Below are 22,630 nucleotides of genomic sequence, written 5' to 3'. Positions count from 1 at the left end.
TTCTAATATTCTTGCCCTTGTAGGTGATGGTTTTCTTTCATCCGGCTGCTTTCAGAATTATCTCCTTCATATTAACTTTAGTGAAATTGATTCTGATGTGTCTGGGGATGTCTTATTTGGGTTGAGTCGTGCTGGAGTTCTGAAACTGTCTGCTATCTGAATTTTGGAATCTCTTGGCATATCTGGAAAGTTCTCCTTCATAATCTCATGGAGAAGAGACTCTGTGCCTTGTGAAGCCACTTCATCGCTTTCGGGGATTCCTATAAGACGAATATTAGTTTTCTTCTAATTATCCCAGAGCTCTCTGAGAGAGTGATCTGTTTTTGCCCTCCATTTCTCTTCCTCTTTGAGAGTTTGGGAGTGTTCAAAAGCTTTGTCTTCAATGTCAGAAATCCTTTCTTCTACTTGCTCCATTCTGTTACTGAGGGATTCTACTGTGTTTCTCAGATCTTTGAGGGCTGCAACTTCTTGTCTCAATGTGTCAAAGTCTTAGGTCATTTGGTCTTTGAATTCGTTGAATTCTTGAGATATCTTTTGGGTTACTGCTTGGAGTTCTAATTCGATCTTATTTGCTATCCAGATTCTGAATTCGATTTCTGGCATCTCAGCTATCTGTTTGTGCATGGAATCTTGTGCCGTACCTTCCCCATTGATCCTTGGGGGAGTTGATCTACTCTGATTATTCATATTGCCAGAGTTTTTGTGTTGATTTTGCCTCATGATTGTTTTTCACCGTTGCCTCTGGCCATCCTCTGAGGCATTTTCATCCACATTTTACTGACAGGAAAACTGGGGCACCATCAAGTAACTTAATCAAATTATCTAATTAAGTGCAGGAGCAGGTGAAGAATCAGGCTATTTGAATTCAAAGCCTGCACTCACCCTGTACATACATCGTCATATTTATTAGTCCCACACAAAGTGGCAATGTGACACAGAATCAGTACATACATCCGGACAGAGAAAGCAAGTGAGCCTCAAACCTGCAGTCAACCTTTCTGGGGAAGGAGAGCCTGAGAGTTCATCATCATAATCAGCCTTCTCGGTAAGGAGCTCTCTGTACTGTACAAGAATGCCAAAAATAAAAATAAAAATAAAAATAAAATAAATTAAAAAAAAAAAAAAAAAAAAGAATGCCATGACCATCTTTTACTCTCAAAAGGTCTCTGTGGAAATGCACAAAACCAAATGAGACCTCGAGCCAGTTTCTCACCAATCTGTTTGTTTAGCTTTACTCATGCTCCTAGTCTGGGACTTCAGCCATGTCACCATGGTCATTTTTAGTTGTGAAATAGAGAAAAGGCATTTAAGAATAATCACAGAAGTCAGTCCAGGAGGAAGCTGAGCTTGCAAGCTGAAGGACAGTATATTTAGCTTAAACATGATGGCTGGAAGGTCTAGAATACTATATTTGGGCAAACCGTTGATGTAGGGTTTGGTGAAATTCTGGTTTTGGCAGAAACACCTTCCTCCTGCCCTTCTTCCCACCCCAGGCCACGTGGGCTCAACCACAGAGCACAGCTCTCACACAGGCAAAATCTGCAGACTAGGTCTCCCCAGGGCTTTGAAACGCAGAGGTGACACAATTTGTCTAGGAAGCAAAGGGAGTAAGAAACACAATCAGCAAACAGCCCAACAGGAAAGCATAAGAGAAGAAGCCCTGAAGTACTCATAGTAACAAGCTCCCTTCCTGAGGCAATGGCACCTCACCACTGTGGCCACACTGAACTGTAACCACTGATTTTCTGTCCATCTTTGCCATTAGACTGAGCAGGGAGTTTATCCTAATAATCTCAATTAGATGCTCAATAACTGTGAATGAATTGAAAAGAGCTCTAGAGACTGGTTGCACAATGGGAATGTACTTAACACTACTTTACTGTACACTTAAAAATGGTTAAGATGGTAGATGTAGTGTTACATGCATCTTACATGATTTTTTAAAAAACACAATGATGACATGTAATACAGCAAGGGAAGAGTGGCACTTAGGTAATATGTAACACTCATTGAATGAAATTTAGTTGAGTGTAGGTTGAAAAATTTAAGTTTAAGAAGCATGGGAGTATTTTGACATAACATGACATAATAAAACATGACAGCAAGTCACGACCTATTAAAACAAAAGCTACAGGGTGGCGCCTGTGACTCAGTGAGTAGGGCGCCGGCCCCATATACCGAGAGTAGCAGGTTCAAACCTGGCCTCAGCCAAACTGCAACCAAAAAATAGCCGGGCGTTGTGGCGGGCGCCTGTAGTCCCAGCTGCTCCGGAGGCTGAGGCAAGAGAATCACTTAAGTCCAAGAGTTTGAGGTTGCTGTGAGCCATGTGATATCATGGGACTCTACCAAGGGCGGTAAAGTAAGACTCTATCGCTACAAAAAAAAAAAAAAAAGCTACAAGGAAATGGCAAATATGACCCTCCTAATAGGTTCTTCCTGTGTCCTAAAAGAAAATTCAATAAAATGTATAGGTGGCTGGAAATGTGCTCCAAACCTCATCCAAGAAATCACACTCCATTAATTCCCACAAATACTCTTCCGCACACACTTCCAACCCCAGACCCAGCATCTGGTATTTATTCACTAAGAGAGAAAGAAAGAGAAACAAAAGGGTTTTTGTTCATGAACCTATGCCTTCTTTCCTCATCCTTGTAGGATAAGATGGTGGTCTTCTGCAAATTGAGATCCGAGGAATGTTACGGGATATTACTTGAAAAGAGATGGTCGCACAGTTCCGAAACAGTGGACACTACTTCAGAAAGTTTATGCTCTGTGAATCTCCCCAAAGGGGGACATGGTAGGAAGAATTTTGCATACCTCTCTGGCCCAGAACCTCCCAGCCGCCCATAACTACCCCCAGGAATAACTTTGAATCCATATAAAGAATAGATTCCATCACAAATGTAATGGATCACTTGGGATAGCCTGAGTTCACATCCTGGCTCCCCAATTGGCCAGCTGTATGACCTCAGGAAAGGACTTAAATTCTCTCAGCCTCAGTTTCTTTCTCTTTTAAAAATGTATACAGGGTTTGGAGCTGTGATATTAGACACATGGGCTCTGAATTGTGGCTCTGGCATTTATAAGCAATGTGAGTCTGGACAGATTACTTAAGTCTTTCTAAACCTCTGTTCACTCATCTGTAAAATGGGAGTAGTCACAGTATCTACCTCACAGACTGACCTTGAGGACTGAGTGAGAGAAACAGCTCAAGGGCTCATCATGGTGCCCAGCACAAAGCAGGCACTCAACACCCTGGGTCTTTCACTCTATATGCCATGAAGAGCTATATAAAAGCTGTCCTTCCGTGAGCCCCAAAGCATCTCCCATTCTTCTTTCATGAAGATTCCCAGATTGCAAGAATCTAAAACCTCTCTCCCATGTGCACTTACAGTTTGTAAAACGTACTGGCACTCGGTCATAGGCCTAGATGCGGTGTTTTATCAATCCCATGTTGATAGCTGATATTCAGATATAATTCTTGTCTCAAGAATTTTTCCAAAATAAAAAATTATGGGAAGCTAAATAAATTTAAGAGCTACATACCTATTGTAAAAAATTGTTTAAAGGAAAACATACAAAGTTGGAAGCGAAAGTTTTCCAAAACCTACCTCCTAAAGCAGTGTTTTTCTTTCAACCTCTTTTATCTCACAGTACACTTGAACCTATAGTTAAAGTTCTGCAGCACACTTAAAGTATGTTGATCCCCAAAAAAGAGGAAAGAAAGGAATATGCTTACTGTGCTTTGAACATCTTTAGAAAGTAATTTAATTAATGGTCTCTACAAATTTTCATGGCACGCCTAAGATCCTCTCCTGGCACACCAGGTGACAGTCACTAACCTAGAGAGATAATCAGTGTCGACGGTCTGCTGCTCCCTTTCTGGGAGATTTACAGAGAGTATTTACCTGCATATATATAATAAGTTTTTTTTTATTAAAACGAGCATGCTACTGATCTGTAGCCTACCTTTTCCCTCAGGTATCAGTCTATGCCAATATGTAAAGATGACCTTATCCTCTTTTAAACAGCTGTAGAGTATTCCATTGTACAGCTAGACCATGATTTACCCAATCAGTTCGATACAATTCCACATTTATGTCATTTCAAATGAATTATGATGTTAGGGTAAGAGCTGTGTCCGGTGTTTTGACATTTCCATGGGGTTAGCACAGTGAGTGGGAAGCATTCAGTATATTCTGTTGTAAGAACTGACAACATTTTCCTCTGAGTCACAAAGGATTACTGGCCCACAGGCCATCAAATATAACTCACTAACACACTGCTGTGTGAAGCCAGAATAACAAGCAGTAGTCATAATACTGGCCTGGAGATAAATTCTTTTTTTTTTTTTTTTTTTTTTGTGGTTTTTGGCCGGGGCTGGGTTTGAACCCGCCACCTCCAGCATATGGGACCAGCGCCCTACTCCTTGAGCCACAGGCGCCGCCCCTGGAAATAAATTCTTAATTCTCAAAAGACAAGCTGTTCAATATTTTCTCAGGGCTGGCTCCTTGCCTATATTAAAATTACTTAATGATCGAGCAATTCCATTCCTGGGTATCTACCCAAGAGAACTGAAAACATGATAACCACATAAAAACTTGTACATGAATGTCCAGAGCAGCGTTATTCATATCTGCCCAAAGGTTAAAACAACCCAAATGACCATCCACTGGGGAACGGGTGAACAAAATGTGCTATTCCCATACAATTAAATAGGTGCAGTCATAAGAAGAAATGAAGCTCTGATACAAGCCACAACATGGGTGAACCTGGAAAACACTGCGCTGAGTGAAAGAAGCCACAGAAGACCACCTATGAATGATTCCCTTTACATGACATGTCTACAAAGGCAAATCCAGAGACACAAAGCAGATTCACGGAAAATGAATGCTAAAAAACAGGTTTCTTTCAAAATGACAGAAATGCTCTGGAATTAGATAACAAAGATGTGTAAAGCATGTTAAAAATCACTGAACTGTGTCTTTTTAAATGGTAAATCTTATGGTAGATGAGTTGTATCTCCATTTAAAATGCAGGGAAAAAATTCCTGGGAAAGGGGGTTATTCATTGGTAATTCTACATTACCCCTCATTTACTGAAAAAATATCACCGAAGAACAATCAGAATGCCAAGTGCTACGCTGGGTACCAGTGAGTCTATGGTAAGCCGGTAAGCAACCCCTCCTGCCCTCAAGGAACGTGCAGCCACGCCGGGCAGAGTGACCAGTCAGAGCTGTCATGAGGGAAGCTCAGGGGACTTAAGGGCTGAGTGAGGCAGGAGACACTGCCTTGCCCAAGGATAGGGAGAACTTTCCAGTAAAAGTGGGCTGCGACTGAGGAATGAGGAGCAGCTGGCCCAGTGACAAGAGGAAGGGTGTCCCAAGGGAAGAGCTCATGTGGAGGGCAGGAGCACCACAAAGTAGAGGTGCACCACAAAAACGTGTAAAGATCATTAATTAAATTATTTTTGAAAGAATTTCAAAGCACAGTATTTATACTTTTTTTCCTTTTCTTTTTTCAAGCAACCTAATTTAAGTGTGGCACGAAGTTTAAGCATGGGTTCAAGTGTGCCATGAGATAAAAAGGGTTAAAGAACACTGCCACAGAGGGACTAAAACATAATCATTAGCAAAGAGCCCCATTATCCAAAGGTGCTGAACAGTATCATTTAAAAAATTCAACACATATTCTGATTTGATTTGATTCCTATTAGGCGCTGTGCAGCCCCCGAGACTGCAATGGAGAACAAGATCAACGCGGCCACTGAATAGTTAATAGTATGTAACTATTTCCATGGGTATTCAGTAAATAGCCTTTGGCTAACTGCTTTGGTGATTTGAACATGGTATTTAAAAGGGACAAGGACAATTTGTTAATTTCTATCAAAAATAGAATTATGCTTTGACCCAATCATCCCACTTCCTCGGAAAATATCCAATAAGATATTCTTGTGTAGGAACAAAATGACATGTGTACCAAGATAAACCACTTGCAGCACCGTTTAGGACAGCAAAAGCCTAGAAATGACCCAGCGTCCGTCAAAAGGGGACTGGTCAAACGAATCAGAGTGAACCTGCGTGGTGGAAGACTGTGCAACCTCCCACACGAATTAGGAAATTCTCTGGGAACTGACATGGAAAGATCTCCCAGATATTTTCCTAATAGAAAGAACAAGGTGCAAAAGTGTAAATAACATGCTTCATCTTGTGTAAGGGACGGGAATCTAGATACATAGATAGAAAAAGACATATATGTGATATGTACACGCACATATATATTTTTAGCTGCTTATATTTGCATAAATAAACCTGAACAGAAAAATACACAGAACTAAAAACAAAAATTAGCTACTTGTGGCTGGTGAGGAGGAGCTAGATGAGAACAGGTGGTTGGAAAGAGACACTTCTCGATACAGTTCTTTTTACGTTTTTTGAATGTATCACCAAATAGTACCTATTTCCAAAAAAAAAATTTTTTAAGCTTTAAAAAACTGAGATTATAGTTTCTTTACCTGTATGCACATGCCAAAGTAGCCAACATTCCTAATGTGCCCACAAGCATCCCTGACCCTGAGAACCCAGAAGGGACAATGGGGACAGAAAGGCCTCAAAGGCAACTCAAGACACGTGCTATTCTGTGTGTACAAAGGGTCATCCCTGAGAAAGTCACACCAACTCCACGGTATGTACAGAAATGCTAGGGATACTGAGAAAATGCGAAATGACTTCTTCCTTGGGGTTGAGGGGAGGTCACCACAAGTACAAAGAGCCATGTCTGGCCCTACTCCTATTGCCAGCGACCTTCCTAGTACAAATATGAGTTACTTACTCCATGTTCAGAAGTCTTCAATGGCTCCCTATTACCTAAGCTGAGGACCAAATCCAAACTTCTGGACAAGAGCCTCCATAGCCTGACCCTTCCTGCCAGTCAAGTCTCATCTTCCACCACTTCCTACCTTAACCCCCCAATCCCCTCTCTGGCAGTATGGAGCCACTCACCATACCCCCTACCCCATCCCTGTGCCCTCTCTCTGCTTACAATACCCTCTCCCTACCACATCTGCCTGGCCAACGTCCCTGGGGCCTCAAGGCCCAGCCCAGATTTCTTTATAAAATAAACTGTCCTTATACCTCCCAGGGGGGCTGTGTTCCCTTCCCTGACATGTACACTGTACCTTATACTCACAAGAGCAGCAGTGACACTGTCACCTCCCTAAGGACTCTCAGCTCTGGGACAGCAGAATCTTCACCTTTTCATCTTTTATCCCTAGCCCCACAACAGTGCTTGGCAGAGAGCAAAGGCTGGCTCCAAGTTCAGTGGAATGAATAAACAAGAGAAAGACAGAGGCAAAGGAAAGGAGGAATTAGCTCTCTTAGGACACAAGAGCTGGGAAAGTGCTCTGAGCAGGTGAGCCTTAAAGGAGAAATAGAAGTTAGTGGAACAGGGCGGCGCCTGTGGCTCAGTGAGTAGGGCGCCGGCCCCATATGCCGAGGGTGGCGGGTTCAAACCCAGCCCCGGCCAAACTGCAACAAAAAAATAGCTGGACGTTGTGGCGCGCGCCTGTGGTCCCAGCTGCTCAGGAGACTGAGGCAGGAGAATCGTGTAAGCCCAAGAGTTAGAGGTTGCTGTGAGCTGTGTGATGCCACGGCACTCTACCCGAGGGCGGTACAGTGAGACTCTGTCTCTACAAAAAAAAAAAAAGAAGTTAGTGGAACAAAGGTGGGGATCTAGAAGATTTGGGGGGTGGGAGTGCCTGGGAAAAAGCAGAGAAGCATGAAAGAGAAGTGTATATTCAAAAAGCACAGGTAGGTAGGCTGGTGTGCAGTGAGAGGTCAGGACCCTGGCAAGGCCTCAGGAAGGTGCAGAGTCCAGAACAAAGGCTGGTTAAAACTGGGGGGGAAGTCTGAAGCCATGCTAAGCAGCCCCGCCTTTAGGTGGGCATCCGGGGAGGAGTTTAAAATTGCATACCAGTGGGGGGTAAGGGTCAGAGACAGTTTGTTTACCCATGTCCCTGACTCCCTCCTCCACTGATTTGCTACTGTTACATAGGGGATACTCAGCTCTGTACTTAAGAACAATTCCTGGAAGAAAGACCAAAGCAGACAAGAGCCTTGGGGCCAAGTTAGGACCCCACTGTAGCCATTCAGATGAGGGCTGTTCAGTAACTGAGCAGTAGGACAAAAAGGAACCTAAGAGCAACGCAGGAGGTAAAACGTGAGGCGAGGTGGGGGACAAAGGGGGCAAGCGACGGCTATGGCATTCTGCTTCAGCACAGGCACTCATTAGAGTTCCCCCTCCTGGAGACTATGGAGACCACAGCAATGCACGACTGTGGCAGAGGGGAAGCTAATAACATTGTGGTGTCCCCAACAGGCCTTAGTAAAAGGACCTCTAGATGTTCAATTAGGGTGCTGGAAATCAGAAATGGGGAAAGCCTCGCCGCATGTCTTTCCAGGGTCTGTCACAGGTCAAGAGATGAACAGAACAGCACTTGATAAAGCAGCTGGTCCCCCTTTTACATGTGTTGTCACATGCTGGGCGCAGTGGTTCCCACCTGTAATCCTGGCATCTGGGAGGCTCGGTGGGTAAGAGCGTCTGAGCTCAGGAGTTCAAGACCAGCCTAAGCAAGAGACCCCGTCTCTACTAAACATAGAAAAACTAGCTGGGTGTGGTGGTGGGCACCCGTACTGCCAGCTACTCAGAATGAGGCAAGAGAATCACCGGAGCCCAAGAGTTTGAAGTTGCTGTGAGCTATTACATTCTACCCTGGGTGACAAAATAAGACTCTGTCTCAAAAAAATATATACTATCTACTAGAACTCCCAAGTGCAAAATACAGGTAGATCACCATATACAGTGACTGCTGAGTAACTTTTCTGAATGAATGCTACACGCTCCCTCTGTCCACCAACAACACCTCATCCCTCCCCATCACTTATCCCTAGAAAAACCCACACAGAGGAAGCTCCCACTGCCTCCCCTCTGCTGAGTACTGGAACAAAACCAGCTTCCTTAGGTAAGGACACGGTACTTTCATGCAAGCCTCTTCATGGCTTATTTAGCTAAAAAAACAAAAAGAAGGAAAAGATGTTCTAACTCACTGAGCCCCTACATTTTTAAAACTCAGAAGTCATTAGATGCAAACAAATACCTTCTAATGAGTCTGAAGGACACTCAATGATAACGTCATGCAAAGGCAACACAAGCAGTGATGCAGAATGACAGCCACGCTCCAGGGCAACAGCAGCATGAAGCACACTTTGGTGTTACGATAAGGTCGAAGAAAAAGCTGTTTCTCCCTCCTAGGGTTAACTGTCCTTGCCTGCCCCACACAGCTGCCTTGCTGCTTACCCATGTCACATAAAACACACGGGGAAGAGCTAGGAGAGACCTTACAGCTGCTGAAGTCTGGATCAAGAGCACAGAGAGTATGTGGGTCCTGCCTGCTTCTCGGGGCTCACCTTCTGGTTGGGGGTAAAGATGAAATTTCTCCAGGTGGAAGTTCTGACGTGGATCTACTCTCTTCTCTAAACCACTCTCCAGACAGTCTCCAAGCAACCTCATCACATCACTGTTCTCCCTAAAACTCCTCAAAGGCTCCCCATTACCTCCTGGATAGTTTCAACTCCTGCATGCCCTACAGGGCCCTCAGAGCTCTGGCTGCACCTATCCTCTTGTCCCCTTTTCCCGGCCCTGCCCCACTTCCAGAGCATCCTTGATGCTCCACACCAGTTCATCTCTGTCTACGCAATGACACTCTGATCTAGGAGCTGCCTGTTCATGTTCCCAAGGCATCTCCTCTCTACTGTGTGCCAGACCAGACCAGTATGGCAGCTCACCCACAGTACTCACGGGCAAGTGACTAGACTTGTCTCCTTTAACCTGTCTCCTTTACTAGCTGGTAAGTTCCTTGTCATTAGACAGGCACTTTCTCTCTGGGTTCCTAGCATCTAGAACGATGGCACATACAAAAGCACAATTCAATTAACATTTGCAGAATGAGGGGCAAGACTCACAATGCTTGGGCCACATGGGCAACAAGCCGACTGGTGGGACTGAGCCGCCAGCAACACATTGCTCAAGTTACACTTGGCTCCACCACAGCTGAAGGCTAAAGGTGCGGTCAGTGGTGACAATCCGGCAAGGCCATATTGTGATACCTGGAGGTATCTGGACCCAAGAAAGTCAGGGAAGAGTGGACAAGAAGCATTGCATTCTCTTCTTTCTGAAGCTCCAAAACTGAGTGGCATAGAATGGGCTGTGTCAACAAACATGCTGGCCAGCTTCCATTCCAGACCTCACTGTCTCGGACTGAGTTGGTATATTTCCTTAATGATTTTTTTTTTTTTTTAAATCAAATGGCTGGGTAGCTGAATAGAGTTGAATGAAGATATTTTCCAGGCCAGGTGATAAGAATGCCAAAAATGTTTCTTTTACATTTCTTGGGTAATAAAATGTACTGTACAGGAAACCAACTTTTGCCTTCTACTTTATAATACTATATAGCTGCCCCAGAAATTTCTGGGGATGAATCAGTCTGGATAGCCAAAGTTTCCTTATTGCCACAGATTTGTTTGAAACTTGGACATAAATCACTGTGAATGAATAAAATCTATATGAGCGTAGTTTTCCGTGGACCTACAGGATAATAATTGTGATGAAGTATTGTACTGTATTATCTATCTTAATAACCTCAGAATCTACTGAAGCTGTTTGCTCATACACTAAATGACACCAGGTATTCATGTTTTGTTTTTTTTTCTTCTAAGCATTTAATACGTAGTAATAGACAACCTACCTCCCAATGGCCAGCTACATGGATCTAATTACCCCAGCCTCTTCTCCTATTTTCTTACTTTATCTTCTCCTGCAAACTTGGGAAAGAGAAGAGCAGCTTCATATAACTATATGCAAGTGCACATGGCTGGGCTTTGAACAAGGGTGTGAAGGACTAGCCTGGATCCTTCGGACACGGCATCGTGACCCAGGGTTGAAGCCACCATCAGGCTACTCCAACCTACATCCTACTTCTCAGCTGTGGAAGTTCTCCAGGTGGAAGTTTGGGAAGCTGTGTCCCAAACAAATGTGGCATTCACAGGAGGAGGGCCACATAAAGTATCACCCTAACACTGTTTGAATGTGATATCAATCAAAAAGGTGGATTGGGCTCTTAACTTTGTACCAAGGCCTCTCCTAAGTGCTGCATTTGTGCTAACATTTCCATTCCTCCCAACAACTCTATGATGTATTATATCCTCATTTTACTGATGAGGAAACTGAGGCACAGAGAGTTAAATAATTTGCCTAGATGGCACTGTTAGGATGTGGAAAAGCAGAATTCAAATGCAGGCAGTCTAACTCTAAGGCCATGACCCTAACCAGTGCAATCCATGCCTCTGATGATTTCTTAACATAACCACACCACAATTACTCTTACTATTTATTACTACCAAAACAGCAAAAAAACAAACTCACAAAGCAATGTGTAAACCACCACTATTCCAGAGAACTTTCTTTCTTTTTTTTTGTAGAGACACAGTATGACTCTATTGCCCTCGGTAGAGTGCCGTGGCATCACATAGCTCACAGCAACCTCCAACTCCTAGGCTTAGGCGATTCCCTTGCCTCAGTCTCCCAAGTAGCTGGGACTACAGGCGCCCGACACAACGCCCGGCTATTTTTTTGTTGCAGTTCGGCCGGGCCAGATTTGAACCCACCACCCTCAGTATATGGGGCTGGTGCCCTACCCACTGAGCCATAAGTGCTGCCTTTTTTTTAAGACAGCATCTCACTTTATCAACCTTGGTAGAGTGCCGTGGTGTCACACTGCTCACAGCAACCTCCAACCCCTGGACTTAGGTGATTCTCTTGCCTCAGCCTCCCAAGTAGCTGGAATTATACGCGCCTGCCACAATGCCCAGCTATTTTTTTTGGTTGTTGCAGTTTGGCCGGGGCTGGGTTTGAACCCGCCACCCTCGGTATATGAGGCTGGCACCCTACCCACAGAGCCACAGGCGCCACCCCCAGAGAACTTTCTAAATAATCAAAATGTTCTATATCTACACTACTTGAGCACTTGAAATGTGGCTAGTGTAAGTAACTGAGAAACTGAATTTTTTTTTTCATTTTACTTTAATGAATTTACATTTAAATAGCCAGATGTAGCTAGTAGCTACCTCATAGGATTACATGGGGGCTGTCAAAAATTGTGATCTGTCAAACATTAACTATAATGGATAATTTCCACTTGAAACCAGGCTTCAGAAGAAAATGATTAAGTACGGATGCATCTCTGCATAACACTTTCTCCACTTCTGTGTTGCTTTAATCCATTCCCATTATTCTGAGGCAGGAAGTATGCATTTGGTCAGGGTAGTTGAAGAGGCCAGCTAGAGGAAGTGGGAACTTGCAGAAGTAATAGTATTAATTGGCTGAGACCGGCCTTTAGAGATCTGTAGGGAGTGTGGGGCTGGGGGGTGGCAGATCACAGGTCAGATTCAGACACAAGGGTCACCCCATTGAACCGTAAAAAAATAAATAACCCATAGATGCATGTATGTGATGAGCGTATCACTAAATATAGAAATACTCTGCCAAGCCCAGGATCCCAGACCACACCCAGGACTGGTGTGATACAATCTGATTTGGCAGAATAGATGGACGAGCAACTATGCCGGGGTTAGGAACACCTCTTGCTTTTCCAGGTCTCCTGGTCAGCCTTGGCCTCTGCCATGAAAGTCACAAAGCCACACCCAGAGAAGGATTGCTTACTCAGACCCATAATACATGGATTTTCTCCTTCCCCATCTTGGGTTCTGCTAAGCCACCTTATATGCCAAACCCAAATTTAGTCTAGAATCTGATTTCAACTCAAATAAGAAATGAAACCAAGGTTAGAAACTGAGCCTGCTAACCTAGTAAAGCGACAATGTTTACTCTGGTTACTCCCTAAATCTATAAGCGCCTCCTTCTCTCTCCTCACAATTTGTGACTGGCAACTTAAAGTTTATACACATTTCCCAGCCTTGTTCTACACGCCCATGGTAAAAAGGCATGATGGAGGGCCTTGCATGGGCCACACGGCTGTCTAATGGGAACAGTCCAGGCCCTGGTCCTCACTGCTTCTACACACGCATCCCCACTGCAGGCCCTCCGTGGGCACAGCTTACGCCTTGAGGACTCTGGAAGAGGAAAACGCATTCTAGCCTTCATGCCCAAAGTGCTATTTAAAAAAAAAAAAAAAAGTTTTTTTCAACTACCACCCATTCCTTTCCACACAACATCCCTCTTCCAAAGAGTCACAAAATCCATACAAACAAGTTGTTCCTTGCCCATCAAGGTCAAAAGTTGACCCAGTGTAAAGTCAGACTATAAATGAAAAACATGCTCTAAACTGCAGAAGCATCAAGTCTCAAAAGTTCCAATTCTGCTCCAAGTTCTGAGAAATTCTCTTCAGCCGGAAACCAGGCATTGTGAAGCAGGCCCTGAAACTTCCTGCAGGACTCCAAGAATTGCTGTAGGGAAGGTCTGTTTATCCCATGATTGCTCCATCAGGTCAGAAGCTCCCGGACTGTAATCCCCAGGGAAGGAGCTGATAACACATCCCGAACCTCTAACCCTAAGCCTAAGCCATGTTCCCACTGACCCTCAATGCTATTCTTCCAGAATCCAGCACTACCCCAGGCACCCTGACCAGGCCATTAACCCTTGTTGACCAACCAGCATGGTCCTGGGCATTCTTTGAAGCAAGGGAGTGGGGATCAAGATAGGAAGCAGGGCCATAATTGTCTAAATTATGCAGTTATTTGTTCTGAGGTAGTTACTTCCTTCTCTCTCAACAGTTAGGGAAGTCTTCATGATGGACCACGTGACAGTCTTTCTAAAAATTCTCTATAAACAGAAAAAATAAAATACTGCCAAAGAGAGAATATCTACATCTTTATAAAAAAAAAAAAAAAGATGAAGGAACAAACTGATTAAGAATATTCTGTTCTTGAAAAATTCAGGAGCTTTAAGAAGCTCTCTCCCTATTTCTCAAGGCAGGCTCAGAGGATTCCACCCTTCCCATCACAGATCTGATCATCACCTACACCAACCCAAAAGGAACCTTACAATCATGTTAGGGTTTGACACTTACAGTCTTAAAAAACCATATGGAAGAGTTTTCCTAATTCCAGCCAGGGTTTCAATCAATATAAGCCCCCCAGTACTAGAAAATTGCACTTGTGCATACACATTACACACACACACACACACACACACACACAGCCTATTTTGCACTAAATGTTTGTATTCCCCTGCCCAGATTCCTAGGGTAAGATCCTAACCCTCGATGAAATGGTATTAGGAGGTGATCAGGTGATAGGGCTATAGCCCTCATGAATGAGATCAGTATCCTTATAAAAGAGACCCTCTCTCTTTCTCTCTCCAACCCCACATGTGGGGACATGGAAAGGAGATGACCATTTATAACTATGAACCAAGAAGTAGACCCTCACCGGACACCACATCTGCCAGAACCCTGATCTTATAGTCTTGTTAGGCTTCAAGACCATGAGAAAGAATGTAGGTTTCATAAGCCAGCAAATCTACGGTATTTTTGTTAAAGGAGCCCAAACAGACTGGCTTTAAGCCAGCAGTTCTCAACCTGTGGGTCGCAACCCTTTTGGACTGTATTAAAGGTTCGCGGCACTAGGAAGGTTGAGAACCACTGCTTTAAGCAGTGACATACACATAAAAGTACCAGCTGTGCCTCACAAGGTATTAGCAGTGACCACCACTCTTCTCTGAATATTGAGCACTCTACACTCAGGGTGTTAGGTTCTCAGTTTAATAAACCAGCCTTCCACCAACAGCAATGGCTCAAGGGTTAAGGCCCAACAGCCTGAGGTTGCACCTATCACTCACATCAATTTGAAGACCTGATGCCTACCCACAAATAGTGTACCAGCTTTAAGCTACCACACTGTGAGCGCTTAGAAGACAGAGACCCTACTTATTCATCTCTTCAATCCCAGAGCTCAACACAGGCACACAACAGGTACCCAGGCACTCCAAAAACAGCTGCCAAATCAATAAACATGCCACTCAAGTTCAAGACTTCCACATATACACTGGAGTTCAAAAGTAGAGTCTAGACTTCGAGTGGGCAGAGGTGTAGAAGACACACCGGAGACACTGAGCCCTGGATTCAAGGGCTATTTTTGTTGCCAAAAATACACTCTACTGTCCTGGGCATGTCTCCCAGCCTCTGGGGGTCTTATTTTCTTCTTTTGTAAACACAGTAGAGGACTTCTCAGGTTTCACTCAAAGATCTTAAACTTGTGAAACATGATATGCCCCTGAGCTCTGGCTACAATATTAACTTGATGATAAGGGCAGTGTAGAGGTAACAACCAGAAGCACCTTTTCTTATACAGATTTTGGGTAGCAGTAAGCAGTAGGGAAACCTCCACCCATTCACCTATGTTCACGTGCGATACACACACACATCTGCGTCCTTCTCTGTAGTCTCTTTCAGGGAGATGCAAATTTCGATGATTGTTCCAGGAAGAAAAGCCTCCAAGTGGAACAACGACCCACAGACATCACTTCCAGGTAATAAACAGATTCCATTCAGACAAAGAAAAATAAAGCAGCCTGTGGCTACATTCCACAGACTCCCCGTTTGTGGAAGCATCAAGGCTGAGTTCTAAATGTGAGCCAGACGTTGCTGAATTCTCATTTTGGCTCCGACTGTAACTCTGAGTGGATGGTCCTTGGCCAAGCCTCTCCTCTAGAAGCCAGGCTCTGGATGGGTATGACAACCTCCATAAACCATCCCAATTACAGGGTGAGGCTAGTAAAGCATTTCACAGATGTAAAGTGCTGCCAGCCCCTCCAGAGAAACGAGGGAAGCTGTCAAAGAGGCAACGTGGCTAGGTGGGGAGAGCCACCGAGCAGCCCTCTCCCGACGCTAGGCTCCCACGAACTCAACAGAGGGACCCAAAGGCCTTCAGCCCCCTGCTCACAATCTGGCCCCATTCTCCCTGCTGAAAAGCAAGCACTCTCTGCAAGACTCATTTGCAAAGCTCTGTAAACCACAGTTAACTCCCAGCATCAACCAGCTGTGACTAAATTAGGTTTGGTTCTCCTCTGCTATGGGACATTTGAGACAGTAAAGGTATATCAGGCAAAGGAATAGAATATATAAAAGATAACAGTCTGCTCAGGAAATAAGAAGGGCTGTTTAGGAACCATGCTAGTAGTTTTACTGGTTTTTTTTTCCTTTTAACTATTAGGTACCAATGGATACCAGATACACAGAGCTGGATAAAAAGGTTAAGAGATACTATCTGTAAAGTTTCCCACCAAAGCCTGCTAATAGCACTCCGACTGATTAGAAAGCACTTCTGTCATTTGGGAGCTCTAATCCACTCTTATCAACCCTCTGGTTTCGTCATTTATCAGGGTGGGAATGAGAGGTACATGGGCTATGCCACAGAGTGATTTCTGGGGCCCCTGCCCATAAAGAAGCAGATCAAAAAAGGAGCTCATGCCTGCCAGAGTGAAGCTTTCACCATAGCAACACATGTTATTCTACAAACAGTCAGGACTAAGGCGCTCTGTTGTGACCGGTCTGGACAGTGCCCCCAAGAAATGAGTGACTAAGGGTTCAGACAACAGCAAGCAAGAGAAAAGTGGTATCTATTTAACTTGCAAGGCAGTCTTCTTACAGTTTTTACTTCTCTGCAGAGCTGCCAGTGGTGACCCTAAGACCCTCCGGTACCCACAGCCCATGTTCTAATAAGAGAAATGTCCAAGAGAAGACACATTCTCTGTGGAGCAGCCACACCACAGAACAAGTCTCCATGGGAAAGGAACTGGGGTAGAGAGAGATGGGTCCATCTGGACAGTGCTCAGCTAGCACTGGAGCACTTGGGGGAAAGGTCTCCAGCTCAAAACATGTCATCTCTAAAATGAAATCCAGCCAGGATGCCCAGTGAGTGGAAAGTTGACTCACAGACCCAAAGCAAAACCAACAGCAACAGTCACCTGTGTGGTTGTTGAGACCATTGATTAAGTGCCCATGTGCCAAGCACAGTGCTGGGTATTCTTATTTTTATCCCTATTGATCTTCATTCATGAAGTTAAGGTTAAAAAGTCACTAATTGATGAATGCTATTTTTCTGAATATAACATTTTTGTGGAGAAGAAATAGGAATGACCAGTGTGTCCTTACATCCCATGAGATGGGGTTACAGCTGAAGCCTGACCAGCAGAAAATGCAGCTGCAAATTTCTGCTCTGCTGCTCAAATCACTGAGCCATGAGCGCAGAAATCCGACCACAGAAGAAGGGTGCTCAAGAAGAGTCTGTGACCCCCTCCACACCATTTCCTCTGAATAACTTCTCTAGAACACCACTGACAGACTAAGTCAAAGGCTAGAGAAGGATGCATAATGTCAAGAACTAGAAAAGCTGGAAAAGAGACTTCTTCAAAGGCACAGGAGAAATTAGTCAAAAAAAGATGACCCACGGCTGCAGATGTCTGTCTGTGCCGTTTAGATTCATCTTTTATTAACACAACAGATGAAGAACTGTGTTATGATCATTTCAGGTAAGGATGCCCACAGGTATGGTGGGAAGGGGATGAATTGGTGCCCTGGAACCCATGGCTATGACACAAAGGGCTCCCATTTCATACCGACAAGTCAATCACAATGTCAGGAATGGGGAAGGTCGTTCCTAAAGAAAAGGTAGATTTGCCACACCATTCTCCAAAACAATTAGAAAGCAAAAACCAGCCACTACCAAGAATTCCTCTGAGGCCTAAACCCTTAAGTCATCACAGACCAGTCAGAAACCAAACCTACAAATGACAGGCTCAGAATTTCAGAAACATTTCATTGCAGCTGCAGAGCCTATAAATGAGCTTAAAAAAAAAAAAAGAAATCTGTCTCAAAATGGCATTTTAAAGGTAGCATATAAATTGCTTCCTCTCTCTTCCATGCACCCGTTTTTCCTCTTCTCCATTTGCTAAAGGAAAAGTTTTCCTCTTCCCCTGCCTGCTTCAGTCTGAAACGTGGCACAGAACAGGACACTGGAAGGCAAGGGGTGGGGGCCACTTTCTAATCTGACGCACATCGCCCCCAACCAGTGCCCACACCATGAGTGGTGATCGGACCAAACTCCACCTAAGAAAGGACTAAAGGACCAAACAGCTGAGCAGAAAACTCCTCCTGTACCACCTCTCTCCAAAGCAGAGTTAAGAAAGAGAAAGCTGGAAAGGAAGAAGGGGGAAATAAAGTTCCACATTCCTGACATTTTTTAGCCAAGTGCTGTGGCCGCACAGAGAAGCTCCTCTATTCCAAGCAGCCTATAGGATGGGGAAGAAAACTAGGTTCAGGGATAAGAACCTGCCCCCTGCCATGGAAACAGGATGACCTAAAAGTAGGACAGGCAGGAGACAGACTTCCATGTATGTTCCCAAAAGGAAGTGATCCCAAGGAAAGGAATTTGGGGTCATCATCTCTCTAGGGATAGGAGTAAAGTCTTGGGCTCCCTGAGGGGGCAAGAAAGGTGCCCTGCATGCTGAAGAGGTGACCAGTGAGCAGGAGAGGAGCACAGCAGGCATGAGGTAGAGGTGCAAGGACTGAGGATGCCTGGGCACAGGCTGGGGGACAGAGGGACCCAGCTCACCAGCAGAGGCAGGGCAGGGGACCCCAGAGGGAGAAGTGGCCAAGGGAGTCCCTCTTTGTGGGAAGAATTACAATTGACTTTTCTGGCTCAGCTTCTGAAAGAAGGAGTCCCAGCCTGGCCAAGTCAGAACCCCAAGGGCCTAAAGTCCTCTCTCCCTCTCCCTCTCTTCTTCTGCCCTCACTTCTAGTAAAAGTGCTCAGTTCTGAACTGGACCCTCCACCCCACCATATGCATCCCTACCTACCCACCCATACATACCACGCACCAGGAGACCCTGAGCAATACCCATCTCTGTGGAGAGTTAGTAGATGGGTATAGACAGTGAGGACCTACCATGTGCCTAGCACAGAAAAACATAGACTGGAGGTGTAGGGCAGACTGCCCACCCCACCAAAGCACCTCCCGGAGAAGATGCCTGCCCTGCAAGACCTGTAGGTCTAGGAGGTGGTGGAGTTGGTGGGAAGAGGGGACCTGCAGGGCCCTTGCCACACACCCTACTCCAGTCCTAAGGCGGAGAGCTGCAGTTTTATTTGTTTTTGTCACCTTGGACCTTTCTCTTCCATCAAGTACTGGGAGTAAGAGCTCCTAGCACCATTCAAGTCCCAGAGACAGGTTTAATGAACAGGACTTTCCCAAAGACTAGAGGCGGAGAGGGACAGAGTTACCAAGCTCAAACTCCAGGCAGCTCTTTCTGAGCAAAGATAAAGCAGATAGAGCCACAAACCTTAACAAATGCTAGAAACACAGCAGAGAGAGCCACAGGCTATATAAGAAACTTGGCCGCAGCACAGCGTGTGGCTTTGAGGTTTACAGCTGTCACGTGTGTCTTTCCAGCCACACCCTCCAAGACTGGGGACATGGCACTGGGAGGCCTCTTAGCATGGAAAATGGCAAATAGACACCAGGGTACTGGCGGGGCAAAACAAATGCTATGTTATTTTGTTAAATTATTATTATGATAAATAATAACAGAGCTCCAGGAGCAAGAGATGTTAACAGCTTTTTTTTGCCGACATGATCTCAGTTAAACTTCACCACTTCCCCATGAGAAAGACAGGTTTTACAAACTTCTCTAATGATGGGGAAATTGAGGCTATTGCCAATTTTCAGTCAGACTAGTGACAAGAGTATGGACTGATACCCTGAGTGGAGAGGAAGGGAGAAGAGAGGAAATGGACTAAATGAACACTACACAAGTATGGAGTACAGACCCAAATCTTAATCCCAGGTTTATTTCCTACAGACCCCAAGGTCCAGCCAAAGACACATTCCCATATCCAACCCTGACTCAGCCACCACAGAATGTCCCCAGCTTGAGGGCAGCTTCACCAGCCAAATAGGACCCTGGTCACCTACAGAGACAGGGAATTAAGAGACAGAAGGACAAGGAGAAATTTAGCCACGCTAGGAATCTTCCACCTCTGGAGAAGTTTATAAACGGTTACAGCTTCCTAACCCTGAGAATACAGATAAGCAACCCTACCCAGGAGGGAGGACAAGGAGTTGTCTCAGAGGAGCCAGAGCAGACCATGGTGAGGCTGAGGGAGTTTCATTCACATATCTCATTTCTGAGACAAGATATATAGCAGCCAATCCATATTCAGTTTCCTCTAGTTCTTCCCACTTTTGAATACCACATTTTTCTCACTCTGCAAGAGTAGGGAGTCCTTCTCATCAGCCCCCTTGGATTCTGACCCCTTGTTGGCTTATTAAAACTTCCTGTTGTGGGAGGCCTACACCAGGACATTGCTGTCAGCATAAGATCCCATCCTCTACCCACCCCCACCCTATGCTACTAGAGAATCACCTTTCCTCTAAGATCAGAGGGTACCCCTGGCCTATCCTTGCCCCTGCAAAGAGGGTGAAGCTCTGGGTCCACCACAGATGAAATCTAAAGGGGCAGTCCACAGATTGATAAAAGGTGTCCAAAAACTAGCCCTTTAGGCCAGAGCAAAAAGAGAGAAAGCAAGAGAAGAGCAGAAGGTCACTGCTGGGATGGGGCCACACGTGAACACCCCAGCACTTTCCAGAGTTGAGGATACAAACATCCACAAAATCAGATGAGGAGAGGAAAAGGGTCAGGGTTCCTCCCATTGGAAGAGCCCAGAAGAGCGAGTGGTCACTACCGCGGGAGGGGGAGGGGGTACAGATTGTGCAATGACTACAGTCTGGGAGTCTCTGGGCTTGGCTCCCGGACGCCAGAAAGGAAACCCCACGCGTCAGCCCAGGGTGGCAGCGCGGCGGCTGGTTCAAAGCCAGGCTTGGATTTAAGGGCTGCAGAAAGAGCTGCAGGATACGGTGGGTGCCCAAGGGGGCAGCAGAGCATGGCACGGCGCGGAGCTGAGGGTAATACCTGGGCTGACTGGAGTACAGGCCGGGGTTACAGCGCACAAAGCTGGGGATAAAGGGGGTACGCGGTGCACAAAGCCCGAGTGCAGATAACGCCAGGCTCCTCAGCTCAGACAAGGACCTCGGGGACCTGCAGGGGTATGACCCGTGGCACACAAGAGGGGGCACTGCCCGCCCCTCCGGCACCCCTCTCCCCAGTCTCTCTCACCTCGAACATAAGCCCGATGAGGACGCAGAGCACCAGGCAAAAGCCGATGTCCGCATGGTTGTGGATGACGAACTCCTGGCTGAAGAGCGGGTAACTTTTCGTCCTTCTGCGGAAAGCCATGGCAGCGGGCGCGCAGCGGCCGGCGGGGCCCGCACCCTGCGCTCACGAGCCGCAGCGCAAACTTCTCCAGCCCCGACCCGGTCCGCCCGCCGGCCCGCCGCCCGCTCCCCCAGCAGCCCGCCCGCCCAGCGCGGAACAACTTCTGGGCCCCGCCCCCTTCCTCCGCCTGCCCCCGCCCCCGCCGCCCGGAACCGCCCCCGGCAGCAGCCCCCTCCCCACTCTCGGCCCGCACTCCGCGCGCAGGGCTCGCCCCGGCCCCGCCCCCTGCGCGCTTAACCCTCTCGCGCCGCGAGGCGCGCGCGGGCTACTGCGGCGCCGGCGGGTTGGGACGGAGAGTGCGGCCCGGGTCTCGCTCGCCCCGCGTTCGCGCCGCGCCGGGCGTCCGAGGCTCGGCCGCCTCCTATGCGGAAAAAGCAGGCTGCGGAGGAGGCGGACGCTTGGGCCTGTCCGGACAGGAAGTGGGTCCGGGTTTCCCACTCCTCGCGCCCAGCTCTTTCCTCCGCGGAAAGGGAAGAGCCGGAGGCCGCGAGGCGGCCCAGGGGTGGGCCCGGCAGCCGGATATTCCCGGGGTCGCCGGCTCTGGCCCTGGGGTGCTGAGAGCTGCGCAGGTTCGATGGAGGCCGGGAAGCTGCAGGCCGGCCTTCTCCTTGGCCACAGCGCCCTACTCGGACAACAAATGAATGGATGGTTAATCAAGTATTTACTGAGGAGTTGCCGTGGGCTAACTAGGCACGGTTCAGGTTGCTGCGCTTATGCTGCAAACAAAAGACCCTATCCTGGGGGAGCTTACGTCCCAGAGGGGGGGAATAGGTGGATGGTTTTGCCCCCCTACTTTTGGGATCCTCGTGCTACGAGGGTAAATTAAATAAATTAAGTTTTACAGGTCTCACCCAAAGTCTGCCTTCAATATTAATTGAGGTGAAGAAGTACACAGAAGAATAAAAAAGAAACTTTCTCATTGAAAGTTTTAACATTGAGTCTTAAAAGTGCTCCTGGAAGGACAAAAGGTCTTTGTAATAAACTAATTTATATTCGCAAATATTGGATTTAATCCTACTAGTAATGGAGTCAACTAATCACTTTCTAGATGCACAGAAATGTGAAATGAACAAAGAACTATTTAATTCCTATTCCCTTTATTATTAGGTCCACAGTTACTTCACTTTTAAGTAAATATGATTTCTTAAAAATGGCACAGTGTTGAAATGTGATTGAGACTGGATGGAAAATTTTTCCTTTCTAAATTTGACTCCAGTATTTAGCAGATTCTT

At 46.0% G+C, this 22,630-nt stretch overlaps 1 protein-coding gene across 2 annotated transcripts in view; it reads right to left on the bottom strand.

Annotated features, from left to right (window-relative positions):
• The window catches only part of TRAM2 (translocation associated membrane protein 2), an 87,994-nt gene extending 66,009 nt beyond the window's left edge, over positions 1-21,985 (bottom strand). For both annotated transcript variants that reach the window (XM_053603110.1, XM_053603111.1), the window contains exon 1: positions 21,240-21,985. In XM_053603110.1, coding sequence (XP_053459085.1) covers positions 21,240-21,359 — 120 coding nt within the window. In that variant the 5' untranslated portion in view covers positions 21,360-21,985. The remainder of the gene's footprint in view (positions 1-21,239) is intronic.
• Between the last annotated feature and the right edge of the window lie 645 nt (positions 21,986-22,630).

Source organism: Nycticebus coucang, chromosome 9 (genome assembly GCF_027406575.1).
Source record: "Nycticebus coucang isolate mNycCou1 chromosome 9, mNycCou1.pri, whole genome shotgun sequence".
NCBI lineage: Eukaryota > Metazoa > Chordata > Mammalia > Primates > Lorisidae > Nycticebus > Nycticebus coucang.
This window is presented reverse-complemented; position numbering and strand designations above follow the sequence as displayed.